The sequence below is a fragment of the Falco punctatus genome (assembly GCF_963210335.1).
Source record: "Falco punctatus genome assembly, chromosome: 1".
NCBI lineage: Eukaryota > Metazoa > Chordata > Aves > Falconiformes > Falconidae > Falco > Falco punctatus.
This window is the reverse complement of record NC_137580.1, coordinates 59,224,549-59,250,344: the sequence shown is the minus strand read 5'-3', so window position 1 is coordinate 59,250,344 and position 25,796 is coordinate 59,224,549. Positions and strand designations below refer to the sequence as shown.

Genomic DNA, 25,796 nt, shown 5'->3' with positions numbered 1-25,796 from the left:
TACCTTGTGAAAACTCTGGAGCTGAGCCCATTGACTGCCGTGCCATTCACAGACCTTGTGGACCGTATGTCAAATCCCGAAACAGTTTTTATGCCTGAAGAATAAGACCTAATTCAACATAAGACCTAACTCAACACATTCATACAGCTGTCCAAATTTATCCTTTTTTACACCAAACACTTAAGCTTTATTTACTACAAATATTTACACTGAGATATTTAAGTGAAAGTGATACATACGCATTGATTGTTTATAACTGTGATGAAAAGGGATCCAGCCACTACATACTGCAGTTCCCTGGTTTTCCAGCCATAATTAAGGCAAGAGGAGTGTCCAAACTTTGGCCAAAAGAAGGGGGCTGAAATGATGCACTCCTGTAAATGCAGCCCCTCTTAATTTTTATTTTTTTTTTTAAATATATTGTCACTTGAGCGTTTCACTTTCTGCACCCTGCATGAAATCGGGGCTAGCACCCAGTATAGAGCTGTGAGTGGCAGGGAGCAGCACCAAGTTGCAGAGGTAGTGAGCACAGAAACCCCCGACTGGCCCAGGCTCTGCTGGGCTGGCAGCTCTGCCTCCAACTAGTTTTCATAAATTCTCATTTAAAATTGGACGTGAAAGGGAAAAGTGTAAAAAAATGGAAAAAATGAGGAGCAGTTCCACTGAGATGTGGTTTTAGAAGTCTCTTGATGCTTGCAAAATTCAAGAATGGAAAAAAATTGGGATTTCCTAATAAAATGCTGAATTCCTGCCTTGCTCTTTTGAGTGTCCTTACACCGAAAGGGGAATTTTTCCTCTTGTACAGAATACTGTTTTAGTACACGGGGGCTTTCAACCCTCCTCTGAAGAGCCACTGTGGCTACTGTAATTGTTTCTGTTACTGAAGAGTGCCTCTGAAATGCAGACTCCTGTGTCCGGCTATATTGGGTTAGACAGAGAATTTGGCCAGGATAGGCACTATAAGGGAACCTAGATCTTAGTATTTTTTTAAGCTAGATAATATTGCCTAAAAAAAGAAACAACATAATGTAAATTATAAAAACTACTCCCTCTGCTCTGATGACACCATTACACAAGAGTCCATCCTCTGACTAGCTAGGCAACATCTCTACCAAGGAAAACACACGCAGACTTCAGCTACCTCCTTGAAATTAACTTTTTAAAGCAGGTCGCACTGGTCACCCTGTTTGTGTGTTTCCGGATTAAGTTGTGGGGGTGGGAAGTCCCATTCATTCAGAAAACCCTAAACAAAGTAGTGGTACTCCACAAATACAATGTCAGATAAAAATTATAGCTGAAGACCAAATGTCTTCCTCTGGACCTCCGGTATTTCATTTTAGAAAAGCAGACAGGAGCTAAAAATGACCTTTGAAAAATATATACCTTTCTTCAGTGGCTCAGGCTTTTTGTCATTTTTTTCTCTCCACGGAATACTTATAGATGGGAAAAACGACTTCTTTTCTCTGATTTCTTCCTCTTCATTTTTGTACTCATTGGATGGTGTGAGGTGCACTGCATTTACTCTGTCTTCTTTTCTCCAGCCACCCTCTGATTCAGCTTTTGCCAGCCTTTGCCCTAACTTATCGGCGAGGTGTGATCTGTTCACTTTAGAGAGAGGAGATGGTGGTGGTGTCTGGCTGGTGGGCTTTGGAGCTAAAGCAGGTTTCTGTGGGAACAGTGACTTGCAGGCTGATTTTTCATGAGGGGGTAAAGCGCTCTGGCTGGTGGCTGGTAGGACCACTGGCATGCCCGCTTGTTGGGAAATCTCCACCACAGTAACTGAAGAGTCTTTTGAGTCTTTGAAATTGCCAGGGATGTTGGCTCTCCCCATGCCAGGGGGTGTACTCTCTTGTGGAGCAAAAACAGAGGATTCTTTCTCACCTTCTGTTGTCACCAGTGGGTCTGGCACGCCATCAAAACTATCTCCTGCACTGTATCTTTTCTTTTTCCTTTGCTCTGCCTGTTGATCGTAATGGAAACGTAAAGAGTAGTTTGTCCTCCGTAACTTTATCCCAAAAGGAGAAATGTTTTCTTCTCCATTTGGTGCTTGTTTGTCTGATTTTTTTGTGCTGTTATTCTGCTGATTTTCCGGAGCACCAGGAGATTCTGGCTGGGGTAATTGTTTACTTGGAGAATGAGGAAAACTTGGAACAAGGAAAGATGGAAGGTCTTTTGCAAATTTACAGCCTTCTGTGTTGTCTGTCATTTCGCTACGGGTTTCCATTTTCTCTTTAGCCCTTTCGGCTAAGTTATCCTTAAAAGTGGAAGTCACATCTTCCTTTGAATCAGCAGATGAGCCAGCGATTCTTCCCACAGCCACTGTTTCATTGCCTTTTGCCGCACTTACATTCTCAGCATCTGAATTGCTTCTTGAGGCTTCTGAAAATTTCTGCCATGCTGGTGTTATGGAGAACTTGGCATTTGCAGAGAGGGTTTTCCTCAAGTTGCCGTGGGGAGCACTTCGTCCTCGGGGTGTCCAGTCATCACTGTGTCTGCAGACACTTACTCGGTCTCTCTCGTTATATTTGCTGTTTTCTGCGTTCTTTAGGATTCTGGAGCGGATAGAGGCCCACTCAGCTAGCACGGCCTGGTTGTTCAGTGCCTCTTGGGCGTATTTCATTTTACTGCTACTGTGTTTGGGATCCTGTTTCTTTTTCTGGGCCTTCTCTGGTGAAGGAATATCCAAAGTTTTTCTTTCCTCTGTTAAGCCAAGTAACGATTTACAAGCCGTGTCCTTTATCTGGTTCAAGTTAACTGCGGTGCCACACAGCTGTGCTCCGGTAACCAAAATAGCTGTATGGGGTACACACACAGATGACGGCAGCGTGTGAGAACCCTTGGTGCCAGTGTGCATCCTGCAGTCTTTCATGGATGGAGAAGAGAGTCCTGCTCCTTTGACGGGCATGACTGGACTCAGATTCACCTTCTGAAATATGATCTGTTTATCTCCAGAAGACACTTGAAATGTGAAGGGTCTGGATGCAGTTTGTCTTTCATCTACCTCTTGCCACCGAAGTTCTTCCCCTATTCGCTTTTGTTCCTGAGCCTCAACTTCTCTCTTCAGTTTCTGGGCTAGAACTTCTTCTGCTGTTCTATTTCCTTTTTCTGGCTGGCTCATTTTTTGGGATCTTGATCCTTCTTGGAGTTTCTCCTCTACTGGATGCCTATCAGCCCCTCCTGAACACAACTGATCCTTGTCCTGTTGCTGTTCCAGGGATTTTTCTTGTTGGTTTTGCTGAAGATTTTGTCCCTCTGTGTCTAGCTTCTGCTCTTCCAGTTTGTTCCATTCTTGTTCATTTTGTTCCTTTTGCTGCTTCAGTTCATCTTGTTGCACACCATCTGCACTTTCCAAGTGCATTTGTTTTGTGAGCTTGTGTTTTCTCTGCTCTTCCCATCTCTTTTTCTTATCCATTACTTGCTGGGGTTGTTCCTGCTCTGTCTTTTCTCCTTTCTCGTTCAAACGCTGCCTTTGTTCCTCCTGTTTCTTCTGTTGTTGGAGGCTCTCAGCTTCTTTCTCCTGCTTCAGTTTTATTTCAGCTTCTTGAAGCTCTTCTAGATCTTGTCTATGTTTTTCTTCCTTATTTTGTTCCTTAAGTTCTTTTTGTTCCACCAGCCCATTCATTTCTTCTTCCTTTTGACACCATTTTTCAACATCACGTTGCCTTAATTCTTCCAGCTTTAGCCTCTTCGGCTCCTCCAGCTCTCGACTCTCTTTCTTCTTCAGCTCCTTGTGCCTCTGCTCTTCACATTCCTGATGCTTCTGCTCCTCCAACTTCTGACGTCTCTGCTCTTCCTGTTCCTGGTGCGTCTGCTCTTCCAGTTGTCTCTGTTGCTCCTCCTGTTCCTGGCGATTCTGCTCCTCCAGCTTTCGTCTTTGTTGCTCCTCCTGTTCCTGGCGCTTCTGCTCCTCCAGCTCTCGCCTCTGTTGTGCCTCCTGTGCCTGGCGCTTCTGCTCCTCCAGCTCTCGTCTCTGTTGCTCCTCCTGTTCCTGGCGCTTCTGCTCCTCCAGCTCTCGTCTCTGTTGCTCCTCCTGTTCCTGGCGCTTCTGCTCCTCCAGCTCTCGTCTCTGTTGCTCCTCCTGTTCCTGGCGCTTCTGCTCCTCCAGCTCTCGTCTCTGTTGCTCCTCTTGTACCTGGCGCTTCTGCTCCTCCAGCTCTCGTCTCTGTTGCTCCTCCTGTACCCGGCGCTTCTGCTCCTCCAGCTCTCGTCTCTGTTGCTCCTCTTGTACCTGGCGCTTCTGCTTTTCCAGGTCTTGTCTCTGTTGTTCCTCCAACTCCTTCTGCCTCTGCTTCTCCAGTTCCTGGCACCTCTGCTCCTTCAGCTCTTGCCTCTTTTCAGCCTCCAGCAGTCTTCTCTCCTCTTTATGGCATGTTTGCTCTTCTATATTCAAAGATTTCTCTCCTTCAGGGAGATCCTGCCTCCTCTCTTCTTCACGCCGTCTCTCCTGCTCTTTCTGCATCTGCTCAAGTTCTTGGGATCTTTGTTCTTCCATTTCTCTTTGTTCTTCCATTTCTACAATCTGTCTTATCCTTTCAGCCTCCAAGATCCCCCAGTGATCTTCAATTCTTTCCTCCTCTGCCAGCTGAAGCTGCTTCTGCTCGTCTCTGTTCTGGATTAGCTTGTCTGCTATGATGTGTCCATTATAACCTGGGCGTATGTCTCCATACAGCTGAGTTTCTAGGTCCTCTGGTTCAAATTCTGTTATTGTTAAACTTTGTGATCCCTAAAATTGGAAGACAAGTTTGGAGTTACTGAATATTGCTATTGGCTTGTTATTCTCTACAGTGAACAATCAGTTGCAACTACAAAACAACTTTTTTTTTTTTTAATAATTATTTAGATCCAGAGCCAACACCTCCACCCTGATTTATGGATCACATCATAGATCCCATGCCTCTCACCTATTCAGATTATAGCCTTTAAAAGAAAGCAAACATCCCAACAGTGATAACAGTATAATGCTGAATACTGAATTGCCATTCAGTGTACATGAGCTTACCTAGATCGAGACCTGCCATTTCAAATTTACAGAAGCCCAAGGAACAGAGCACAAGTTTCATATGCCTGTTCTACTACTTAGAACTCTATCCTTTAAGCTTGAAATAATTAGCACCTGCTTAAGGACACTGTTTTGCCAGTTCTGTTGTGGCAAATCTAGCTGTTACTTGCAGAGACAGAAGCTGTTGCCTGCAGAGGAGAGCTCTGCAGTGCTAGCCAGGAAAGAACATTGCTCAGGGAAACACAATTTGGTTGCTTTTCACAAATCCTGAGCCAGGGTATTGTCCTCATTAGCTGGGTTGAGATTCCAGTTCTACTGCAGGAACTGTGGGACCACGCACGGACAGAGTACCGAGAGCTCCCCAGCAGCACTGCACTGCGCCGTGCCAGGGACGTGCTGACGGCTGACTGGTTTGCCCTACAGCCCTGGCAGGTGGGTGCAACACCTGCAACAAACTGAATTCACACCTTCTTCACAGCTTACTCCTTGTCTCTGTAGCAACGCAGTCTGAAGATGAGCTGCACCTGAAGAGCACTTCCCAGCACCTTCCTTGAGGAAAACAGCTCACCTAATGCCCAGTCCAGCTATCATTTGTTGAGCCATCATTTGGCTCCAGTTAAACATTCTGTATAAACAAGAAGTTTAAATTTAATTTCCTCACTGCAAGAGTAATAAATGCAAATACAATAGTGTGGAAGAAAAGACAGTGGCCTCTCCTGAACCCTGTATTAGTTGAGAAGTCTTGTCCCATTTATAAGCACTAGTAAGATGTCAGGATCGAAACCAAAACAGCCACGCAGTAAGTGTACAAAGCTAGAATCTGATAATTCACTCTATAGCTGTAGCAAGAGCTGTGTCACTTAAGTCTTATTCTTTCTTATAAGACAATAATATTATCACTGTCAGAACCCATGACAGTTTTAGACAATAATTTTTTTCCCCAACAAATTTTGCACTATCTGATTGCCTATACCAGAGCAGCATTAACAGTGGCAGATATTCTTCCGACCTTTGCAGCCTAAATATCTTTACTAGGAAAACTAGGATCAGAAAACTCTCCCAATGTAAAATTCTAGTGGAAGTACCTCAGGTGTAAGTAGCATTTGTCTCAACTGGCTATATGAAAACTTCTTTGCATCTTTTCTCCAGCTAGGGATTCATCTTTAGGTCTCTATCTCAATTTCAAGACAAAATGAAAGAAGCATGCATTATTATTTATTTTTTACTTTAAGACACGAGATTTGTTGAAGAAGCTTGCAATATCTATCTTTAACAGTGTTAATCACGTCTGAAGACATTCCTCTGTCTATAGTTATTGCTGGTGCACTCAGTTACAGTTATTTTGCACCCAGCTTCAAAAGTGACCCCCCTCCTCTCACTGTTTGACCCGTGATTCAATACCTTTGTTAATCTCTTGTGCTTTCTTGACATCCTCTGCTTTTTTGGCTTCACTGAAAGCTTGTGTTTAGCTGCACTGTTGTCTAGACGAGCAACAGCCTGGGGAACTGCATCCAAATTGATTGTTTCAATTGTGCCAGAACAGGAAAATTGTCTTTTAGGCCGAGATGATTTGACTGGAGGGACCTGCTTGTATCACAAACACAAGGAACTATTATTAAGGTATTTGTTCCATTCAAATAAATAAATAAATAAATAATACATACACCTGGGGTGGGGGTGGTGGGCTGGGGGCTGGTGGGGAGGGGCAGGGAAGGTGCCTTTCCAGGTTTGAATTCAAAGGAGTTATTTGCAGAAAAGATTTGAAATCTTACTTTGCCATTATACAAATTATGAACTTTGGACATTGAAGGTTACAGTTGTAATATTTTCCTTTTGCCAGTGCTACATGTTTTTATACTTTTCACTTACAAAATAGTTAGACCATTCTAACTGAAGTTTTTCCACAGTTTAGCTCCACTCTGAAGTTGTTGGGAATGGGAAGGGCAGAGGCAGAGATTTAAGCAACAGCAAACTGGGACATTTTAAAGCTTGCTTACTGTGAAAAAAATAACTACATCTTTAAATAACTTAGATTATACACTTTAGGCCAGAGCAAATCAGATTGACTTATCTAATCATTATAATAGAACAGGTACAGAGCTGTGCTGTCTGCATGGGAGATGACTATGGTATTGGATCTCAGACTGGCACAGTGCCTGTGGAAAACCTTCCCTCCACAGTCACGTGGAGTTGTCCAAGCTAGTACCAAAGAACAGCAACAAATGAAATAAGACAATACTGGATTTGACTGGTGCTTTTTTCTCTTGTTCAGAAAAGTGCAAATAGAAACAAAGTGATTTAGTGAGACTCCTCTCATGAATAAATACAGTGGAACTGTACGTCTAGATGTGTAAGAGTGAGCCTGTCATCAGTCTCTCCTGTAAGTCACCAAGCTATCATCCTGAGACTGGTACTTGGCACAATCCAAGTGGAAAAAGAAGACAGGAAAAAAAAAGAAGGGAGAAAACATCTTCTGTAAGGAAAGAAAATCACACACATTGTTTTCAGGGCAGCTCTGTAATCTTACGAGGTTAAACACATGCTAATCAGGGAACCAATTACTTAAAAGCTGATGGAACATTATGCATATGCTTATTGAATTACATGAAGGCATAACAACGTAGTAGAAGTACTTATGAAAATTATGGCTCTATGATTAATACATCAAATGCAGGAATGCTGCTAGACTGGCAGAGACCGAATTCTGCTGTTTCCTGCAATCATCTCTTACAGATTTCTCAGTCTTAGTTATTGCTTATTTACTAGGCCCAGAACTGCACAATGTTCACAAAATCTTGGATGATCAATGAAACAACAAAATGTGTATTAAAGCAAAAACTGATTTTCAGGCTTCTAATAACTAAAATCAGAAAGCAACTCAGTGCAAACTGTAAAAAAAAAAAAAAAGTGTAAAAATGTGAAAGCTTTTTTACCTTTTCTTCCACTTCATGTCCTGTTCCAGGCAAATTCATTGTTCTCAACAAATCTGGAGAGTCAGTGGACTAGAAAACAGGAAGATTATGACAGATAGATATTAAAATGTACAGGATCTAATAGATATGGTTCAAAGGACTTGTGAAACCATGCATGTTACGGTACCATTTTTACCCTGCTTCCTGTCACTGCACGACTGAGCGATAAAATAATTTTGTTCCTAAATGCTGTTTCTCTTTGCTGCTCCTTGAATCACTGCTATCTATACAGAAGCAGTTGCTGCTACAGGACACTACAAAAGGCAAAACATTTATGCTTCCTTAACAAGATAACTAGATTTCAAATCAAAAGAAAGAGCACAGCTTTGCAGGAATTCAATCAGTTCTTAACAACTTTATTATCTCCTGACCTACGCCTAAGGAAAAAACACAGGAACCTGATCAAGCATCACCTCTGCTGCAAGGAGTTTCAACTCCATGTTCTTGGCAGCTCTTCTTCTCACAAAGCAAACCACCTGCCCAGAACAATCGAAACCCATCCGTCACTAGGACTCCTTAGCTATTCCCCTCTCCAAGCCATCTCACAGGGAGGGATTTTTAAGGTGCAGGGCTTGAAGCAGAATTCATCACACCCAGAAACATTGTTTTTAATCATTACATCACAGTATTACTTTATAACCGAATAAATGCTGGAATCCCCTTACGCCGGGTGCACATGATTGCTAGTGCTAGCCTGAAAAATGAGCTTTACAAATACAGGTTAAATGAATCCCAGAACTCTTGCCATCCATCCAAGTTACTCAGCCAAGAAAATCAGAAGTCACAAAGCCACACAGGAAACCTGCTCAAAGCAGAGCAGCACTATGTGGTCCTGGCCACCAGCTCCTGACAAAAGCCACCCTGTCCCCCAGGACCTATGCAGATAGACATACAGAGGAGTTACAACGTCAACAGCGGAGACAGAAGCAGAAACCAGGCAATCTGCCGTGCACCAAAAATCTCCGATAAAGCAGGTAATAAATAGTGCACAGAAAGAAAAAAGGTACGTACCTAGTGGTCTGGCTGACCCTGTGCATGTAGCATTGGTTTGTTTATGTCTGCAATATCCTCTGAGCAGGGATGTTTGCTCCTTCAGTATTTGGAAAAAGAATTACGCAAAGGGGCATTCATTGTGTTTTCAAAAAGTATTATTTAAAAGAGTAGGTGGTAAGGACTGAATCCCTCTTTATTACACAAAGATACTCTAGCGGTTTTTTTAAGGGCTTGAATTATTTTCTCCTTCAAGCTGGAGGTCATGAGGTGACATTTGGATCTCCTGAAGGACGAAGCAAGAAGGCTGTGTGAAGAGAATCTATGTTGGCCTCAGCCTCGGCTAGTACCACAGTGCATAGCCAAAGCCTGTCCACAGTCCCACTGCAGTCTTCGTGCTCTGAAGCACGCAGGATGCTCTTGATTCACTTTGACTGCTTCAGAAAGGAGCATTTGTGAAGCAGAAAAAATGTACCTTCCTTCGACTTCATTTTTATCCTTCCAGACTGCAGAAGGACAGGTGCGAGTGTGCAGGTCCTACCTAAACGCCTGGCTCCCTGACAGATCCAACCACAGCCACGAAGGAAGCGGTCACAGAGAAGCTATGTTGCTCTTTACAGACTGAAGAATTTGGGCCACCTCAGCCATAAATCTCCTCTCTGTGTGTCTGGCTGAATATAGGCATGAGCTGCAGAAGACACTTACTGCCTTTGCATTTCACACAGCTAGTGCTAGAGTTAGTCAATGCGAGCAGAGGCTCATGCCCCGGTGTCCCTCCAGGATCTTAAGGGCTGCATGTGCACGGTGGGTTGCTGCAAGCCTTCCCCAAGGGCTCCCCGGCACAAAGTCAGCTTCTGCCAGGCAGGGGAGGATGTCCCTCTGTCCCCCACGCTCCCTTCAGCCATCCCAGCTACACACAGAACCAGTCTCACCTTAGGGAATTTCCAAAGAGCTTCCGTCACTCACTGTGTTTCTTCACTGTCTGAAGAAGACCCTTCTGGACACCTGAATGCCCACAGTTCCTGGTGTCTAAATCTTCATGGATAATTTGAATAATTATCTGAATTATACTGGCCATTTAGATTTAGGGAGTATTCTCAAAACGCTTCTCCCCCTTCTACGGCTTTGGTTCCTCTACATGAGAAATATGGATATTTACCTTCAAAACCCAGGATTTTACAGATTTAGGCTCCAGACCCCTCTCATTTTGCAATTACTTTCCTTTTTGCCATTTAATGCCATGTTTCCATGTTGGGAAGTCCATATTTCAAGTCATTTTCTGTCTCAGAAAATTTTCCTGTCTTCTTGCAAGTGACGTCTGCGCTGCTGGAAGTTCAGAGCAAGCATTCACACTGGTAATTCTGTGGGACATGGCTCAGCATGCCAGGAGCACACGCTTCTCACCAGTCTGAGAAGCACAAGCTGAGAGATCCCACACACATAACCCTGCCTGCTGAGCTCAGCTATGCCGCACTTGAGACACCTGCTACGCCCCAGTGAACTAGTACTGCTGTAACGCCATGAATACATCGATTTAAAGTGCTTACTTTATTGCTACTGTCTGAGATCACTGCGTCCTGTTGAGTCTCAGTCTCCATGGGGCCACTGAGCAACACATCCTCTTCTACACTGCCGTTTGCCTCCCCCATGGTCCTCACAGAAACTGTCATTTGCGGAGGCTGCCCAAATTTTATATTCTTGGCCAACTGTTGCTGAAAAACAAGAAAAGAAAAACCAAAAAAGAGGTATTTATATCATGAGCAAAACAAGCCAAGTCTAGCGTGTGCCACTTCTCCACCTGAAAGCTGCACAGAAACAACCAGGGCAACTTCTGACTCTGGACAATAAAAATCAACTTGAGGCTCATGTTGCTGCAACATGGTGGGCACTCCTTTTCCTTCTCCCTGCAAAGTGATCAAGGTCAGGAATTAACACATGATTTCTGATTTTGGATGGTCAACTTGAGTTCTTGTCAGTGTTGCCAACTTTTGCAGACTTACTGCGAATTTCAAAACATTCCTTCTCTTTTTTTAATCTATGTCCTAGGTTAAGACTTATTTATAGAACCAAAGCCTTACTGTTGCAAAGAAATAAGATTATGAGCCGAGCATACACTGAGAAACTAAAACTGCCCCAGTAGGCAACATTTTTCTGCTTCAGCCCCCAAACCCTGCATCTCACGCATCCAGAGTTCTTAAAGATATCCTTACTGTAATGTTTAGTCATAAGGTTTATGCCTTAGAGGAAGCAAAGGAGAGGAAACCCAGCTTCTTTTTGATGCTTAGTTTCATAGGAACAATACACAACCTCCCGTCTGCCCATGCTCACGTGCACTGCCACATCACTGCTTTTGCACAAAGAAGTTTATGCAGGGGACACGCAGTAGATGAATGGATAAAAGAGATTTCCCACCATTTATTTTCCTTGTTGAAGTAATCTCCACTCAAGGGTTACAAGAAAGTAATCTCGAATTATATCAAGCGTAAGATGAGTAAAGTAAGTAGTATATAATATCTGTCCTCTGACAGGGTGAATTAGAGAAATTGCAGCCCTGGCTATTGCAGAGACATATACCAGACATATACCATGCAGTCTTTGAAAGTGAAGAGTTAGAAGAAATTCTCTAGAAGGAACAAATGGAGTAAGGAACATTTATTGATAGATTTTTGACATGAAATACTTCAGGAAATCATTCTCAGGAAGGAAGACACCATGGAGTTATTTTCCTGCTTTACTCTGTCAAGCACAGAAGATTTTCCAAAGGAGATCTCCCACTTCTAACCTACCTTATTATGAACATCTACAGCTCAGTGATACTCAGTTCAACTGTGAAGCTTCTATTCAGTGGCGATATCAGGCATGTACACGGACCCCTGACACAAGTTTGCGGCTGAGAACTGCAGAAGATTGGAGCAGACAGCACGTAGAACAAAAGAGTATTTTTTTTTCCCCATAGCACAGAATCAGTAGTGTGGCTTAGGTGAGCAGTTGGCAAGGGAAGGAAAGCTTTAGTAGCAACAGATGGACCTCTAAAAGTGTCCAGGTCAGATCAGTCTCGCTGGCCATCACTGCCCAGTGGACTAGACTCTTACACAAAGTTTATCCACATTACCACAAAATATTACCAGATTTCTGTGTTGAACTATTAAGACAAAAAGTACATGCAGAGACACCTCATTAGAACAGTTTCTCGGCCTCCTCATCAAGTTATGCATTATTTATGCCCATTTGGGTTTTGGCAGAAAGTAATGAAATTGATCTAGTACATCATTTTGGCATAGTGGGCAGTTCTGCATGGCAGAGTTTTATTCCTGCCTAGATTACTGGCAGTGCATCCATCATCTAAAGGCAAGGCTTTCACCAAGTCCTTCCAGGCTTTCATGTTAGTAGTGCAGCTCTCTGACTTGCAATGTTACGTATTTCCATTGCATAAATGGGAGCTGGAGAGAGCAAATGGGTCTGTATTAGATCATGTGAAGGCTGTAATTCTGCTTTATTGGCAGGTCCTCTGATGATAGTAGCAAATTACTTCAGAACAGTTTCTTAATCTGATAACGTGGTTTTTAAGTTAAGGCTGTTCCTTTATTCTTCCTAAAGTCATATTCCTAGACAAATAGTTCTCCCAGGCAGAAAACTGGAACCACCAGCATTACCTGAGCAACTAGCCAAGAAACAAAGGATTTGTACATCTGTCCTATGGTGAGAACATGAGTGCCTGTACATATATGGCTTGCAGTGTGTGTTGGAGGAAGGGCTGGTGTGCTATTCTCTTGATCTTCTGATTAAGTTCTTGATCTAGTGAGAGTGCAATGCACAGTGACATTTGCCTAGTGATGGAGCTGTTGTGGGAATGGTCTATGCTTGGGAAAGAATGGCCTTTTAATTGTCATCAAAGATGCTTGAGGGCTCTGCTGTAAAAATGTATATTTGTGTATATAAAAGTTTAAAATGTTATTTTCCTGATATTTGCAGGAAACAGACCATCCTCAATATTTAGGGACTGTACACAGTTTTGGGGTTTTGGGGTTTTGTTTGTTTGTTTGTTTGGGGTTTTTTTTTAATTAATTCAAAGTTTTAAAAGTTTGTTTTTTCAGACTTGCATAAATTAGTTTGAAAATTGAAGAAGAAATTCTAGTAGCCCTCTCATTCCTTCCAGGACATAAGGCTCTTCTCTGTGTTATTTATTTATTGGCCTTTTTTGAACAAATTTACCTCAAAAAAAAGCTCCACTAATAGTTCTCCACTGGCCAGTTTCTTTCAGTGCATTCTAATCTCCAAAAGTGATCTTGAATACCAAGTTTCAAAATCTCAGATAGCTTAGAGTTACCACTGAGCAAATTTATTCTTATTGCTTTCAAAGACCAATGTTAAACCTGCTCCTTGTTCTTTTTAAAATGTGCTTATACTGGAACTACAATGCAAGTATCCTCTCTCAGAAGAATTCATACAGATATAATCTCTACCAATCATAAAACCCTAAAAGTGCATCACCCATGAAAGAAAAAACCTACAACTTTTACCTGGAAGAACACACAGAGATAGTCTAACCCAGAGATGGAGAGAGACATCAATTTAAGCTGCAAGGCCATTGAGAAGGGGTCCTATTCCCTGACAAGGAGCATCTGCTTTAAATTTCTCAAGAGTGTTGGTTAGACACATATTCCTGAACACAAATCTATAAATCCTCTGTACTTGAGAATTCCTTGTGCTGACAGCATGTGGGTGATGGTTGCTTAAGGAGGATTATTTGCCACGCTGGTCATTAGAAGTTGCAGGCATGACATTTTGTTCTTCTACCATTGCACAGTCATGTGTTTAAATGTCTTTGTGGAAATCTGCATAGATGCATATCGGTGACCCTGGTCTCTTTTGGTTTGTGCAAGACAACTTGGAATTTACCAGCCAGAAATCACCACCTTGCTCTGAAATCTAGGTGTCAGCTAGAAACAGAAGGAAAGAGATGACCATTTGCTGCTTGCACCTTCCACTTCCAGCCTTATCAACTCCAAAGGGCTTTCCCAGCCCTCCAGTCTGCAGCCAGTGGATGGGTATTTCCACAGGACTTACTGACCGCTCTCAGCACAGCTACCACGTATGACAATTATACCATGAAACAGCAGCTGGAGGGACCACACGCACATCACCAAACTGTGCTCCAGACCAGTTTTACCTCATCCCCCACTTTTTTCTGTAAGATTTAAGACATACATGAGAGTTTGTCTATTCGCACCCAACCCAGGTGGCTGTCTGTGCAGTACCATTAAAGCGAGGTGAAGGGCAGGGCTGCACATCTAATAAAAGCAAAGAAATACTGGGAATTTTGCAAAAAATTTTAAAAGTTTGTAGTCATCTGATTTTTTACATCTTCCTCAGTAAGCGGACCATGACACAGGCCCACTTTAATTTCATGCAAAATAATTTGCTAAAATAGGATGCTATTTAACTGAACCTTGAGCCCAGCTTACCATTAGTAACTTCAGAAATAAAACTCGTAAGTTAAATTGCTCTGCATTGGTTGGCTCCTGCAGCAAATTAAAAAGCTTAGACTTTCAAGGCAGTCTTTGTGTTTGCATAGGAAATGCCACAGAACAAACTTTCCATATTAATCGGCAGAGAGCCCAGACTGGGCTGTACATCTCCTCTTTCACTCCAGTTTGGCTCCTCTTCTGTGTACATGCCTGCTCGCATGCATGTTGGATTCAACCCCTCAAAACCACATCGTTCTTACGGCTCTATGCCTGGAGTGAATCCAAAACTGGATCCACTGAGCTGTTTGCTCTGTTCAGTAAAAAATCACTAAAAAAAAAGTGGATTAATTCAGCTGATTCCATTCAAACAAGTCTTACAAGAAATGCTTGTCATATTTTGCCTTCAACTCAAGTACCTATTTTTCAGGTCTGTCTGCAATGCCCAGGTATATAAATAAATGGAATTATGTTCTCTAGTAATATATAATTGTGAAATAATGAAGCAATCAATAATACACATCCTAAGAATAGCCATACTGTTGAAATTCCACTTGGTCCTGTACAGTCTCTCACAGCGGCTCAAAAATCCAACATCTTGGGAATATTTAAGAACAGGGTGAGCACATACTGAGATTTTCCTTGTAAATGCTCCAATGGCTTGTGACATCTGAGGAATCTGCGGGTCAATAGCCAGTTGGGAACTTTTCTTGTATGAATTTGTTACATTGCTCTTTGAACTTTTGTAAATATTTCATTAATAACAGTGCTGTATGACAATGAGTTCTGCAGTCCAGCTATGCATAAAGAAATATTTGTTTTTTGGTTTGAAAGTGCTACTGTTTTCAACTGATACTCACACATTCTCATGCTGTGAAAGACTGAATAATTGTCCTCTATTCATTTTCTCAATTCCACGCATGATTTCATGTCTCTCTACCATATTCTGCCTCTTATAATTTCTGTTTTAGACTAAAAAACCAGTTTACATTAATTGTTCTTTCTATGGAAGTGAGTCCACTTCTTTATCCAAACAGGAAAATCTGCAGCATATCTAAACAAGCAAAACACTTCACGTAAGCAATTACAAAATAATTAAAAAATTAATAGAGCAAAACTGGAAAGCATCATGTAAGGTTATATTGGTATAGCTGGAAGCTTTAGAAAGTAAACTAGATGTAAAATTAACATGTAAACCTACTGACAAAGAGGAAAAGAAGTATTACCACAGATATTTTGTACATAAGATGCAGGAAGGGAACTATTCCACTTGCCATTGCTGGAGCAGCATGTGATTTAGGGCACTATACTTCAAGAAAGATTTTGGGAGAATCCAGAATAGAAGGATGGTGAAGAAACAAACTGTACATGATCTAAAGAGATACGTATTTACAGCAAATCCAGATGCAAATGAAGATTTCAGATACAGTGACAATAGACCATTTACATGCTTACGTGTTAAGAACAAGACTTTCTGGAGAAGCCTGAAGATATGTACAGGATCTGTGGCATTTGTCACCCGAGTGTCTCCTTGCAGAGTACCGAGAGCAAAGCAGATGTAAGGAAGGAAAATGGAAACTCATTTCCAGGGCTTACTATGATCATAGGAAAAAGGTCTGCTCTGGAAATGCTAGAATGATTAAGAAGAAAGTGATAAATTCTGTTTATAAAGTGAAAACAATTGTCAAATATAAAGAAAACAATTAGGCTGCAGTGGCACTAGAAAATATTGGCAACAAAGAAATTAATTGTACAAAATACAAAGCTGGGCAATCATGCAGTGAAAATTCACTCCTGATTCTACAAAATGCAGAGCATCAAGTTGAAAGTTAATAGCTTTGAGGTTCAGCAAAGACTTTGTGGCCTTGTTGAGATCTGGGCAATATCAAACAGAAATAACAATGGGAATGGCTGGTAGAATACAGATGTGCAATGCACAATAGGGGAAGCACCAGCTTGATAATTAGTTAAAGTACGTTAATGACTAAAAGAAGTAGCATCCAAAACTAAACAGTCCTTAGGTCTGACAGGAAGAAAATAACTGGGGACATTCGTCATTACAAAGCCAGGGAAATGTGAATTTAAAAAGTGGCCCTTTAGAATTTGACCAAGAAGTCTGGATTCCCAAGACGTGTTTTATTGTAATTAAAATCTGTGTAATAAATGAGTGTTTTACAAATTTACAGAGCAGAGGGTTTATTTGTTTTAAACCACATGGCCACATGAAACAGTAGCCCAGTGGTTCCTCAATGCAATAAGCCATACGCCATAGCCAACCTTTAATATTTCTTGCAGCTGAGTGCCACAGCCTCATGGATGCCAGATGACCTCGTATACTTTCGGTGACGGCAAGAGGCAGAGAACAGGCTATCGTCCTGCCTGCAGAGGCAGCAGCAGTGCCACACCACAGCGTTGTCGCAGCAAAAGGGGGATAATGGCTTCGATGCATCAAGATACTAACACTCAAAACAAGTTTCCATTTTACTCGCTACAGTTTTTGTGGGTCTGAAACAAAACCTGTCTTCTGTTAATTTCCTGACCGTTTCTGACAAAAATCAGTAGTAGGAAGAAGAGTCACAGCTGCAAAATGTGAGGAAATGGATCTAACACATTGATGCAGGAAAAAACCAACCCCCTTACCTATGAAAGGGAAGGGTGTAAAAACAAGCTCCCTGAGTTTCTTTCGGGTTTCTTCTGACACAGCGCTAGATTTAGATTTTAAACATTTCTTGTGTCTCATTTACAGTCCTGTACGAGAAGTAAAGCACTAGACCCAAGAAACTAAATGAGTTCAGTGTTAAGAGTACCAGTGCCCAGGTATCATCTCTTTGTAGGAGAAGGTTCAGGCTGGCTTTCTACACTGGATCTTAAAAACTAGGTAATGATAAATCTCGGCAGATCCAAAGGGCAAGGAAAAGATTACTTTTACAACAGCAGATGGCTTGAGCCAACACAAAATAACTTCAGGGTACACAAAGGCTATAGGAGGTTAACAAGGAGTCAGGCCTTTCTCAGCCTGACTTCTAGCACACAATAAAACCTTTGAACATGACCAAATCCATTTACAGAAAGCCTGATAAGATGAATGCTGCCAATCTGAAAATCAATAAAAAGAAATTAGAGCTATTCCAGAAAGAACTAATTTACTTTGCATGCGTAATCAGAAAGGAAGAATTCTTACAATAAGAAGCTGAACCAGTTCATATTCTGGCCAGCTGCCCAGGCTGCTACAGAGTTTTGCACCATGACACAACATTTTTTGTGGGTTTATCAACACACCAAAGTCAGCAGAAATGCAAGACAAAAAGAGGGAAACACTTTGGTGGTCAGCAGAATGAGATCCAGCACCATCAGTATTAAATGGCTTGTGTTTCTATTCTGATTTCAAAACCCTTTCCATCATGTTTTCAGTTGGGCTTGTAAGCAGTGCCTCTTCCAAAAAAGATTTAGGTTTTCCAGGAATGTTCTCTGTACCACCCCCAAAAAAATCCTGAAAAAGGTTAAAATTTGCAAAGCTTTTGATCTCCATTTGGAATACAGGAAGCTCAGAGCCAGCACAGGGCTCTGAATCCTGGCAACACTTCTTTACTGAGGGGCATCTTGCCAGACAAATAGAAACTGGAAATGTTGTGCTTCCGCCATGACATACAAGCCTGGGCAAAACCCACAGTAATGCTGGTGGCATAGCAATGATTGAGACCAGGAGCTGGCCATAGCATTGGTTTTAAGGAGTGGAGCACTCTTCAGAAGAGATGACTGCCTCCTCTTGTTCCACCACTTGAAGAAATACAGAAGTTCCCAGTGGGAGTGAGCTTGCAGAAAGGGATTTCAAAGTAGATACAAGCTTCTCATAACTGTAGACTGAGTATCAGTGTTTTCTGTGACTGCAAAATCACACAGCAAACACAGGATCCTTTTAGAATACTACAGCAGAAAAAAAAGGATGGGCTATGGAGTGCATAAAACCTTCAGACAGGAATGACAGTCCCTCCCAATAACTAGCCAGACCTGAGACTCAACTGTAAGGTCAACCTAAAATGTGCAATGGGATTTTGGCATGATCTTGTCCTAAAATTCACGGAACAGTTGCAGAAATCATGACTAGGGAAATGGGGACAGTTACATGATGGGCATCAAGTTTTGCAGATGAAAGAACTGGCCCTGGGCATGGTATAAGGAGCCTTTCTGTGGTGTTATTAAAAAAAAAAATAATCGATGGACATTTAGATGAATATGTAACTTTTGTGTAAACATGTATATAGAAGTGTCATTTACAATCTATTATGCATTGCCTTTCTGATCGAACGAGTTGCTCTGGATATCACCATCAGCAGCAGAGTGGGAAAAGCTGAATTGGGGATGTTGTAACAGGTTGGGTTGCAGCTATACTAAAATTATAAAACTAGTGTCCTTCAATTTTAAATAAAAAGGCAAGCACCCTTTTGACATCAAGCAGCTGAAACAACATTTCCCCTTAAAATACATGCAGGTTAACCACACCAAAAAAAGGCTTATGCAGAGTTCACACAAGCAAGAGCATTATCACTGGCTGTTTATTTTGTGACTTCCAAGTTATCACCAAGTTGTGACTATTTTTGCTTTTTCTTGAGTTACCATTTACTGTGTGAAGATGGTTGTTAGCAACTGCAGTGACTGTACTTTTTATCATGTCTCTGAGTTTAGTGAAGGCAATAATTTCCATTGGGAATTATAAGGTGAGTTAGGAGTGGCTTCTCCCATTTCCTACAAAGTGAAAAATTATTCAGAGGAAAGCTTAGGTACTGAAGCCAAGACAACAGATCCAACAGATAGGAAGGGCACAGCTCCCTGCAGAAGTCAGTGGGCTTTGTATCCAAACGAGACTCAAGCATTCTGCAAGACGGGTCCAACTGCATCTTTGCCCAGAGTCAGCAGTAAGTTAAAATATAATGGTCTCCAGTCTGGAAAGTAGCATGCATCGAATCTACCTGACCCAGGGAAATTTAAGGTGAAAAACCAGCACAGAGAAATTGGAGCTGTCCTAGTGTGGTTTCTGCTTCAAAGTTCATCCACAGTCAGCACAGCTAATGCTGTTCAGGTGCTCTGTGTGCTGACAGCACCAGGTAGGAAAAAGGAATAATTTCATCCTGAAGGTCAGATCTGTCTACTGTGCATGACCTCTCACTCTCCAGAAAAGATGGACTGGGAGTTTATTTCGGATGTACAAGAAATCAATTAAAATTTACTAGTCAGCTATAGGGTAACGGCACTTGCACAGCATCAAAAAATTATCAGCATTTGGACAGGACATGTCAGCATCCTGAGCAATAAACTGAGACATGCTTCCGAAGGACAGCTCTTTCAAGGTCTAGAACACAGCTGGGAATCTTACAGATGTACAAGAAGTAAACCAAAGCATTAGTAAGAGCACTAATGGGACAGAGTTCTAGAAAAGAAGGGAAAGCAGGTCACATCAAACTCTTCAGAAGAAAATACCCAAATGTGTTGTTTCTGTAGTTACTTATGTGCTGTTTGCTTTGGAGAGATAAGCATTTCCACCTGTCACGAGAACGACCAAAAGGACAGGCAGAAAATGAAGGAGAAAAAAAATGCAATACATATAAAAGGATGATTAAATCAGCTTTGCAAAGAAGTCTCACTCTGCATGCCATTCCCTGCCACCAACACCACCCTCATTTTTTCACTCAATGCCATGTCTGTAGGTCTTGGGCATCAAGATCAGGACATGCCAAAACCAGGAGTTCAATTCCAGAGAGTTCCACAAGATGCAGACATTTCTGTAGATTTGCTTGCAGCATCACTTCCATACCTTTCAAGACCAAAATCTAGATCTTCTGCAGATTATCTGATTTATTCATATGTCTTTTGGCAAGACAACTTACATTGCTGAGAAACTGCCCCAAGGCTATTGGAAAAGCAATCTACCTTTACCCATATTTAACACGTTCTAGAGACCATTTCCCACCACATTTTAAGTATTTTTCCCACTTACAATTTCTTACCTGAAGAGTTTTGACTTTTCCTAAAACGTTCTCCTGTGACATTGCTTGGATGGCCTGTTCACTCTCTGTTCTCCCATCAGGTATAAAAATACTGTCATGGGAAAAAGCTCGACTGCCCATAGAATAATGGGAGGACCTGTAAAACACAGTTAAAAAGTAAATGAGCACGGCAATTAATTTATGAGAGTGACCCTTCGTGTCATAGCTGCCCTGCTGTATAGATTTTCCCACTCTTTTGCCTTCTATGTAAAAACTTTGAACATTCTCAGCAGAGATGCATCCAAACATATTCTGTTATAAAAAGTTTAACAGAGGTATACAATTCCTTCAGGCACAATTTTCCTCCTTGGAAGGACATAGAGCGGGGTGTTTTTAATAGGCGCATTGAGAAGTTCAATTGATTTTCCTTAGAAGTCTCAAATCTAAATGTTATTTTTAGGATACAGAGTAGATGATGATGATGTACACATTACCAGCTGCATATTTAAGAAAGCCTGCATTTGTGCTTAGTCCCAATGCTTGGGACCTGCTGTCATTCTTAGTCAAAGACAGCAGGTCCCAAGCAAAGGCAGCCCTATAACACAGAAAGAGGTAAAACATTCTAGCAATCTATTTCTAAAGAGCTAGCTTTAGCTCTTTTTGGCTGATTGCTTAGCTGTTTCTATCACCAGTATGATCACACTGACAATAAAATGTTATCATCAAACCCCTAAACTGATAAGAAGCATATTACACCAACCCGTGTGGGTTTGAGTAGCTACGAAGAGTGAGAGATGCCCACGTGTTACTGTTCAACTAGGTACGGGTGCCAAGGATGAGGCTGCATTGCAATTGACCTAGTTATATGGCTCTGCTCAAAATCCACAGGTAAAGGGATTCAACAAAAAGTGATTTAATTTCTTGGAGATTTTAAAGGCTTATCAAAAAAACTAAGAACTAAAAAAAAAAAGGTTTGTGGGTTGCAGCTTTGGTGTTTTGGGGGCATTCTGGGGGGGAAAATGTTAGAGTTTGAAAGTCATGTTTTGTGTCACCTGGAATATTTCATGGTAAGCAGAAAGCTGGTAAAATACAAATATGTTAAAAGCCACAGTAGAAGAAAACTGAACAACCGAGAAGTCTTAAATCTCTCCTTTTAATAACCTAATGGCAACTCTATAGAACCCATTTATAGCTTCAGTAAATAAACAATCTGGAGGAAAAAAAAATAGATTTTTTTAATATACCAATCTAATCAACACAATTTTCTATCTGTGATAAAAACATTCTAAACAAATGCAAAAGCAAGGAAGATGATACTTCCAGAGAGAGGGTTAAGTAAAACAAGAAAAATGAAAACCTTACATATTTAAGAAAATCAATATCTTATCTTTTTCTCCCTTGCAAAATGTGCTAATTGTTTATAAAGTGTTCAAGATATTTCTATTCATACATTGGAAAAAAATATCTGTTTGGAATGTACTTTTCCTGGTTATTAACATAATCTTTTAAAGCAAAACCAGCAATATTTTCTTACCATGAAAGAATGTTATATAGGACTACATTAATATTTTATAACTGATTAAATGATTGACTATTCTTGACTTTTATTACAAAATTTATTACAGGTAACCTGAAAAGAATAGGAAAAAAGCCCCACACAACCTCTCTCTCTCTCTCTCTCTCTCGTTATAAAATACATTTGCACTCACAAAATGATCAATCCAAGCTTTTGGGGAGAACACACACAGCTCTCTGTACCGTTTCATCCTCCATGCAATCACAGACTCACTGAAAAACTATTTTTTATCCAGAATTAATATTTGAACAACATGCTTCATTTGAAACAAACCAACACACAATCAAGTGAAGAGCTGGTCAATATTTCACAGCCATCAGTTTTAGCCGTCAAAGAGAAGGAACTTTTAATTGATGCTATATTCCATTTTAGATTTATTTTTTTAAAGCAAAACCCACAACTAGATCGCCTTTGGCTGCTAAAGGTAAAACACATTCTTTTAGAAACCTTTTATTAGAGAAATCATAAATTATATTTTTAAATCCTCTTCTAAAAAGGTGTGTGTCCTGAATCCACGCCATGATTCAGCCTGTACACAGAGCTGTGGTAAAATTGCGTGGCATAGGAATATATCTGCCTTCTTTAGCCATCCAGGAATCAGCCCATGAACACAGTTTGAGAAATGCCCCTTAAACAGAGATGAATCCCTAGCAGGCCTGGCTTGCAGAATGAGTGCTTTGACATGAAGCTGAGGGAAAGCTGGCTTTTTTCATTTAACCACTTAGGTCTGGTTGAATTGAAAGTGCCAGCATTGCATTCAGCAAGGGGCCAAAAAAGTCTGAATTCACAACCAAAACTGCACAGCACATGCAAAAATTTGACAAACCAGCCCATGCCAACCCCTCCTACATTTGCATGGTTCAATATATGAAACTGCTGCAGGTGCGGAAGGCAAGGCCAGTGGGAGTTTAATTGTTTATTATTTACCTTTGAGTTGAGAGAGCTGCTGAGGATGCATAACCCAGGCCATATTGCGCTCCAGAGAAGATCCTCTCCCAAAGATTTTTCCAGCAGTTCTGTGGCCCAGATGCTTGTGGCTTTGTCTCACAGCTATTCACCATGCACATGACACCATTCTCCCCTTTTACTGTCCAGTGGGTTGGCGTCCTTATACTTAACATTAGGCAGCTCATGTTTATTCCTATTGTTACAGCTAATTAGTAGGCAAGGTTTGCAATTCAGGCACCAAAGAGTTCAGTGACTTGTTTGCAAGTCATTCGCGACCTTCCTGATGAATCTGTTAATATTCAAGCTGGGAACAGCAACCTGCAGCTTTTGAACTGAACAGGGTTTGCTAGCAGCTCAAACCTCAAAACTCCAGCTGACCAGCAGCAGGGATGCTCTGCCAGCGGGAACTGCCCAATAATCTGAGTCCCTGAAATGGAATAAAAGAGCAACTGCTGAGGTCAGTGCTAGTGGACTGCCTGGGACATGGCTGTAGATGAAAAATCTTCCCTATCATGCTACTGAGCCGAGGATGCCATCAGTGAGATGGTCTCACCTCCTGACTGAACTAATCCAATTAATCTCCTGACCGAGATACACAGTACACCTGCTTTTGGCTATGTGCAGATTTGGGTTTATGGCTAGCGTGATCAGACCTGTTAAAATGTCATTGAAAGCTTCCCTTGGGACAGCAGGTGATGTGAAACAGCTTGGGAGTACCTACGTACATCACCACTGAAATTCCGATCCTACCTTTGACAAATGCTCACAATGGTACCAATGGCAGGTTAGGACCATGCTAAACACGTACAGCATCTCTCTGGTGTTCTCCCATACACCAGCTGCTTTCGGTTTAGGCACTTGCTCATTACATGGCATCACACATTTTTGGTTCATAGAGCTGAGGCCAAATATTTGAAAGCTCTTGTCCACTTTTGTTTTTCTATTAACTTGCCACCGAAACAAACACGCTCCAAATTGTCAGAACACAAGAAACCCTGTGGTGAATTAACCCAAGACTTCTCACTACCTTATCCCCTCAAAATTCTTTGCAGATGTACTGGATATTTCAGAACTGGGTGACGGAGTGATTTTACTAGCCACATGTCCAATAACCAGTAAAAATGTTTTAAGAATTTTGCTTAAATGTCTATGTAGCCTAAAGTACATTGAAAAATTCACACATTGTAGTAACCTAGTTTCTTTTATGGGTGATTTTAAATAACATTTAAGGTGCTTTCCAGGCTACTTTAACTTTCTGAAAGGTCTTATTTTTACTCACTTGGAGCCCACCACCCTTTCAAATCCTCCCAGCTGAGTTTGACAGATTATATCAGAAAGATTCTTTTTCCACCTCTTTTTTTCACTTTCCTCATGTTCTACTTTCAGAAAGACTGAATTTCTTTTAAGTCACAACACAGTATGAATAGCTGAGTTTCCTTCACTGCTACTACCATTCCCACCTCTGAAGTTTTCCTCAGAAGCCTATATATAATATCCTCACAATCCACATCCACAGGCTGTGCTTCAGAAAGTCCTCCCCTCAATTAAAAGTCTTGTGGACATCAGAAATGGCTTTCAATAGATACATGGTATGTCAGAAACCTGGGCTGCAGTTTCAAACTGCCATATAACTTCCAAAAGAAGTGGGAAAACAGTGGCATCAGTTTATGAGCATTTCTGTTGATAATATCAACGATGACACTTCAGAGGCTGTTTGTGCTGAAAATAATTGAATCATCATCTGACTCACTTCCAGAAACCTGACTAAATTAAATGAATTATGGATGTGCTATACCAAAATACAAAGCACTTCTAGCAAACCCTTAAAGATGTTCTCTCTGAAGATGTGTTGCAACCTAAGTATCATGTTCCAGTTTCAGTTCCAAACCACAAATTTTCAAAATTAATTTTCTCATACTTGAAGCAAACTTAATTCCGTTCGTTGTCGGAGTTCTCTTTGCCACACCTGTATCCCCCTTCAGATTCCTGAAGATAGCACAGAATACTTGGTTTCTTAGCAAAACTAACATACTTTTCACCTTCTTTGATTAGGACAAAATTCTTAAGAATTACTATGGTTTTGAGAATGTACGAGGTGTTCTTTGATACACATGGGCTTTAGACAAAAAGAATGCACCAGGACATGTCTTTATCTTGAGGGCACCTCAAGAGCATAAAAGTACAGCAGACCCACCATCCCACAGGTTTTTCACAAATAACAAAACCAGTAGTGTCAAATGGGTGTGAAATAGAGCAAGAGATGGAGTACAAGGACCGTATCACATCTTGACCATGTACATGATGTAGACACATAGTCCAGGTTTAACTGTTCAGCTGTAAAGAGTTGCCTCAAATACATCTCGTGCCTAAATATGTGCCTAAATAGCTTTTTTCTGCACAAAATAAGTTTGTTTCTCAGACTCTTTGTTTAACTCAGTGCTGATAAATGCATTCCCCTGGCAAGGGAGAACACCTTCTGCTGTATTCCAGACTTCTGGAAGATTCCCACAAAACCACAGGTAAAACAGATTACATAGATATCAGAAGTATCATAGTTCTAATGTACCTATGTATGAATTTGGCTTGCAAAAATGTCTGTGCAGTAATTCCTCTTTCCATTACTCATTCTTGCTGAGGTGTCTGTATATGCTAGGAAACTAGGAAATGTGAAACAAATCACTCACAGCAGAATGGGACCATCCTGAGACTTCAAGAAACATCTTAACTTCTCTCCCATGATGACCAGCAAACTGATGGGTCTTTGGACCCCCATCAGCCATCCACTGCTGTGCATCATCATCTGTTTAGGATGTGATTTTCCATCAGGTCTAGATACTCCAAGTCAGGACTGGAAGAGATACCACA

General features: G+C 41.2%; 1 protein-coding gene across 3 annotated transcripts in view; it reads right to left on the bottom strand.

Annotated features, from left to right (window-relative positions):
* The window catches only part of CRACD (capping protein inhibiting regulator of actin dynamics), a 131,337-nt gene that overhangs the window by 5,369 nt on the left and 100,172 nt on the right, over nucleotides 1-25,796 (bottom strand). The window contains exons 4-9 of one of the 3 annotated variants that reach the window (XM_080385522.1): nucleotides 20,429-20,564; nucleotides 10,509-10,673; nucleotides 8,385-8,447; nucleotides 7,933-8,001; nucleotides 6,401-6,583; nucleotides 1,384-4,723 (exon numbers count right to left, since the gene is read on the bottom strand). In XM_080385522.1, the coding sequence (XP_080241648.1) occupies nucleotides 1,384-4,723; nucleotides 6,401-6,583; nucleotides 7,933-8,001; nucleotides 8,385-8,447; nucleotides 10,509-10,673; nucleotides 20,429-20,564 (3,956 nt within the window). Of the gene's footprint in view, nucleotides 1-1,383; nucleotides 4,724-6,400; nucleotides 6,587-7,932; nucleotides 8,002-8,384; nucleotides 8,448-10,508; nucleotides 10,674-20,428; nucleotides 20,565-25,796 lie in introns of all 3 variants that reach the window. The other 2 variants (XM_080385523.1, XM_080385524.1) reach the window with 2 other exon arrangements.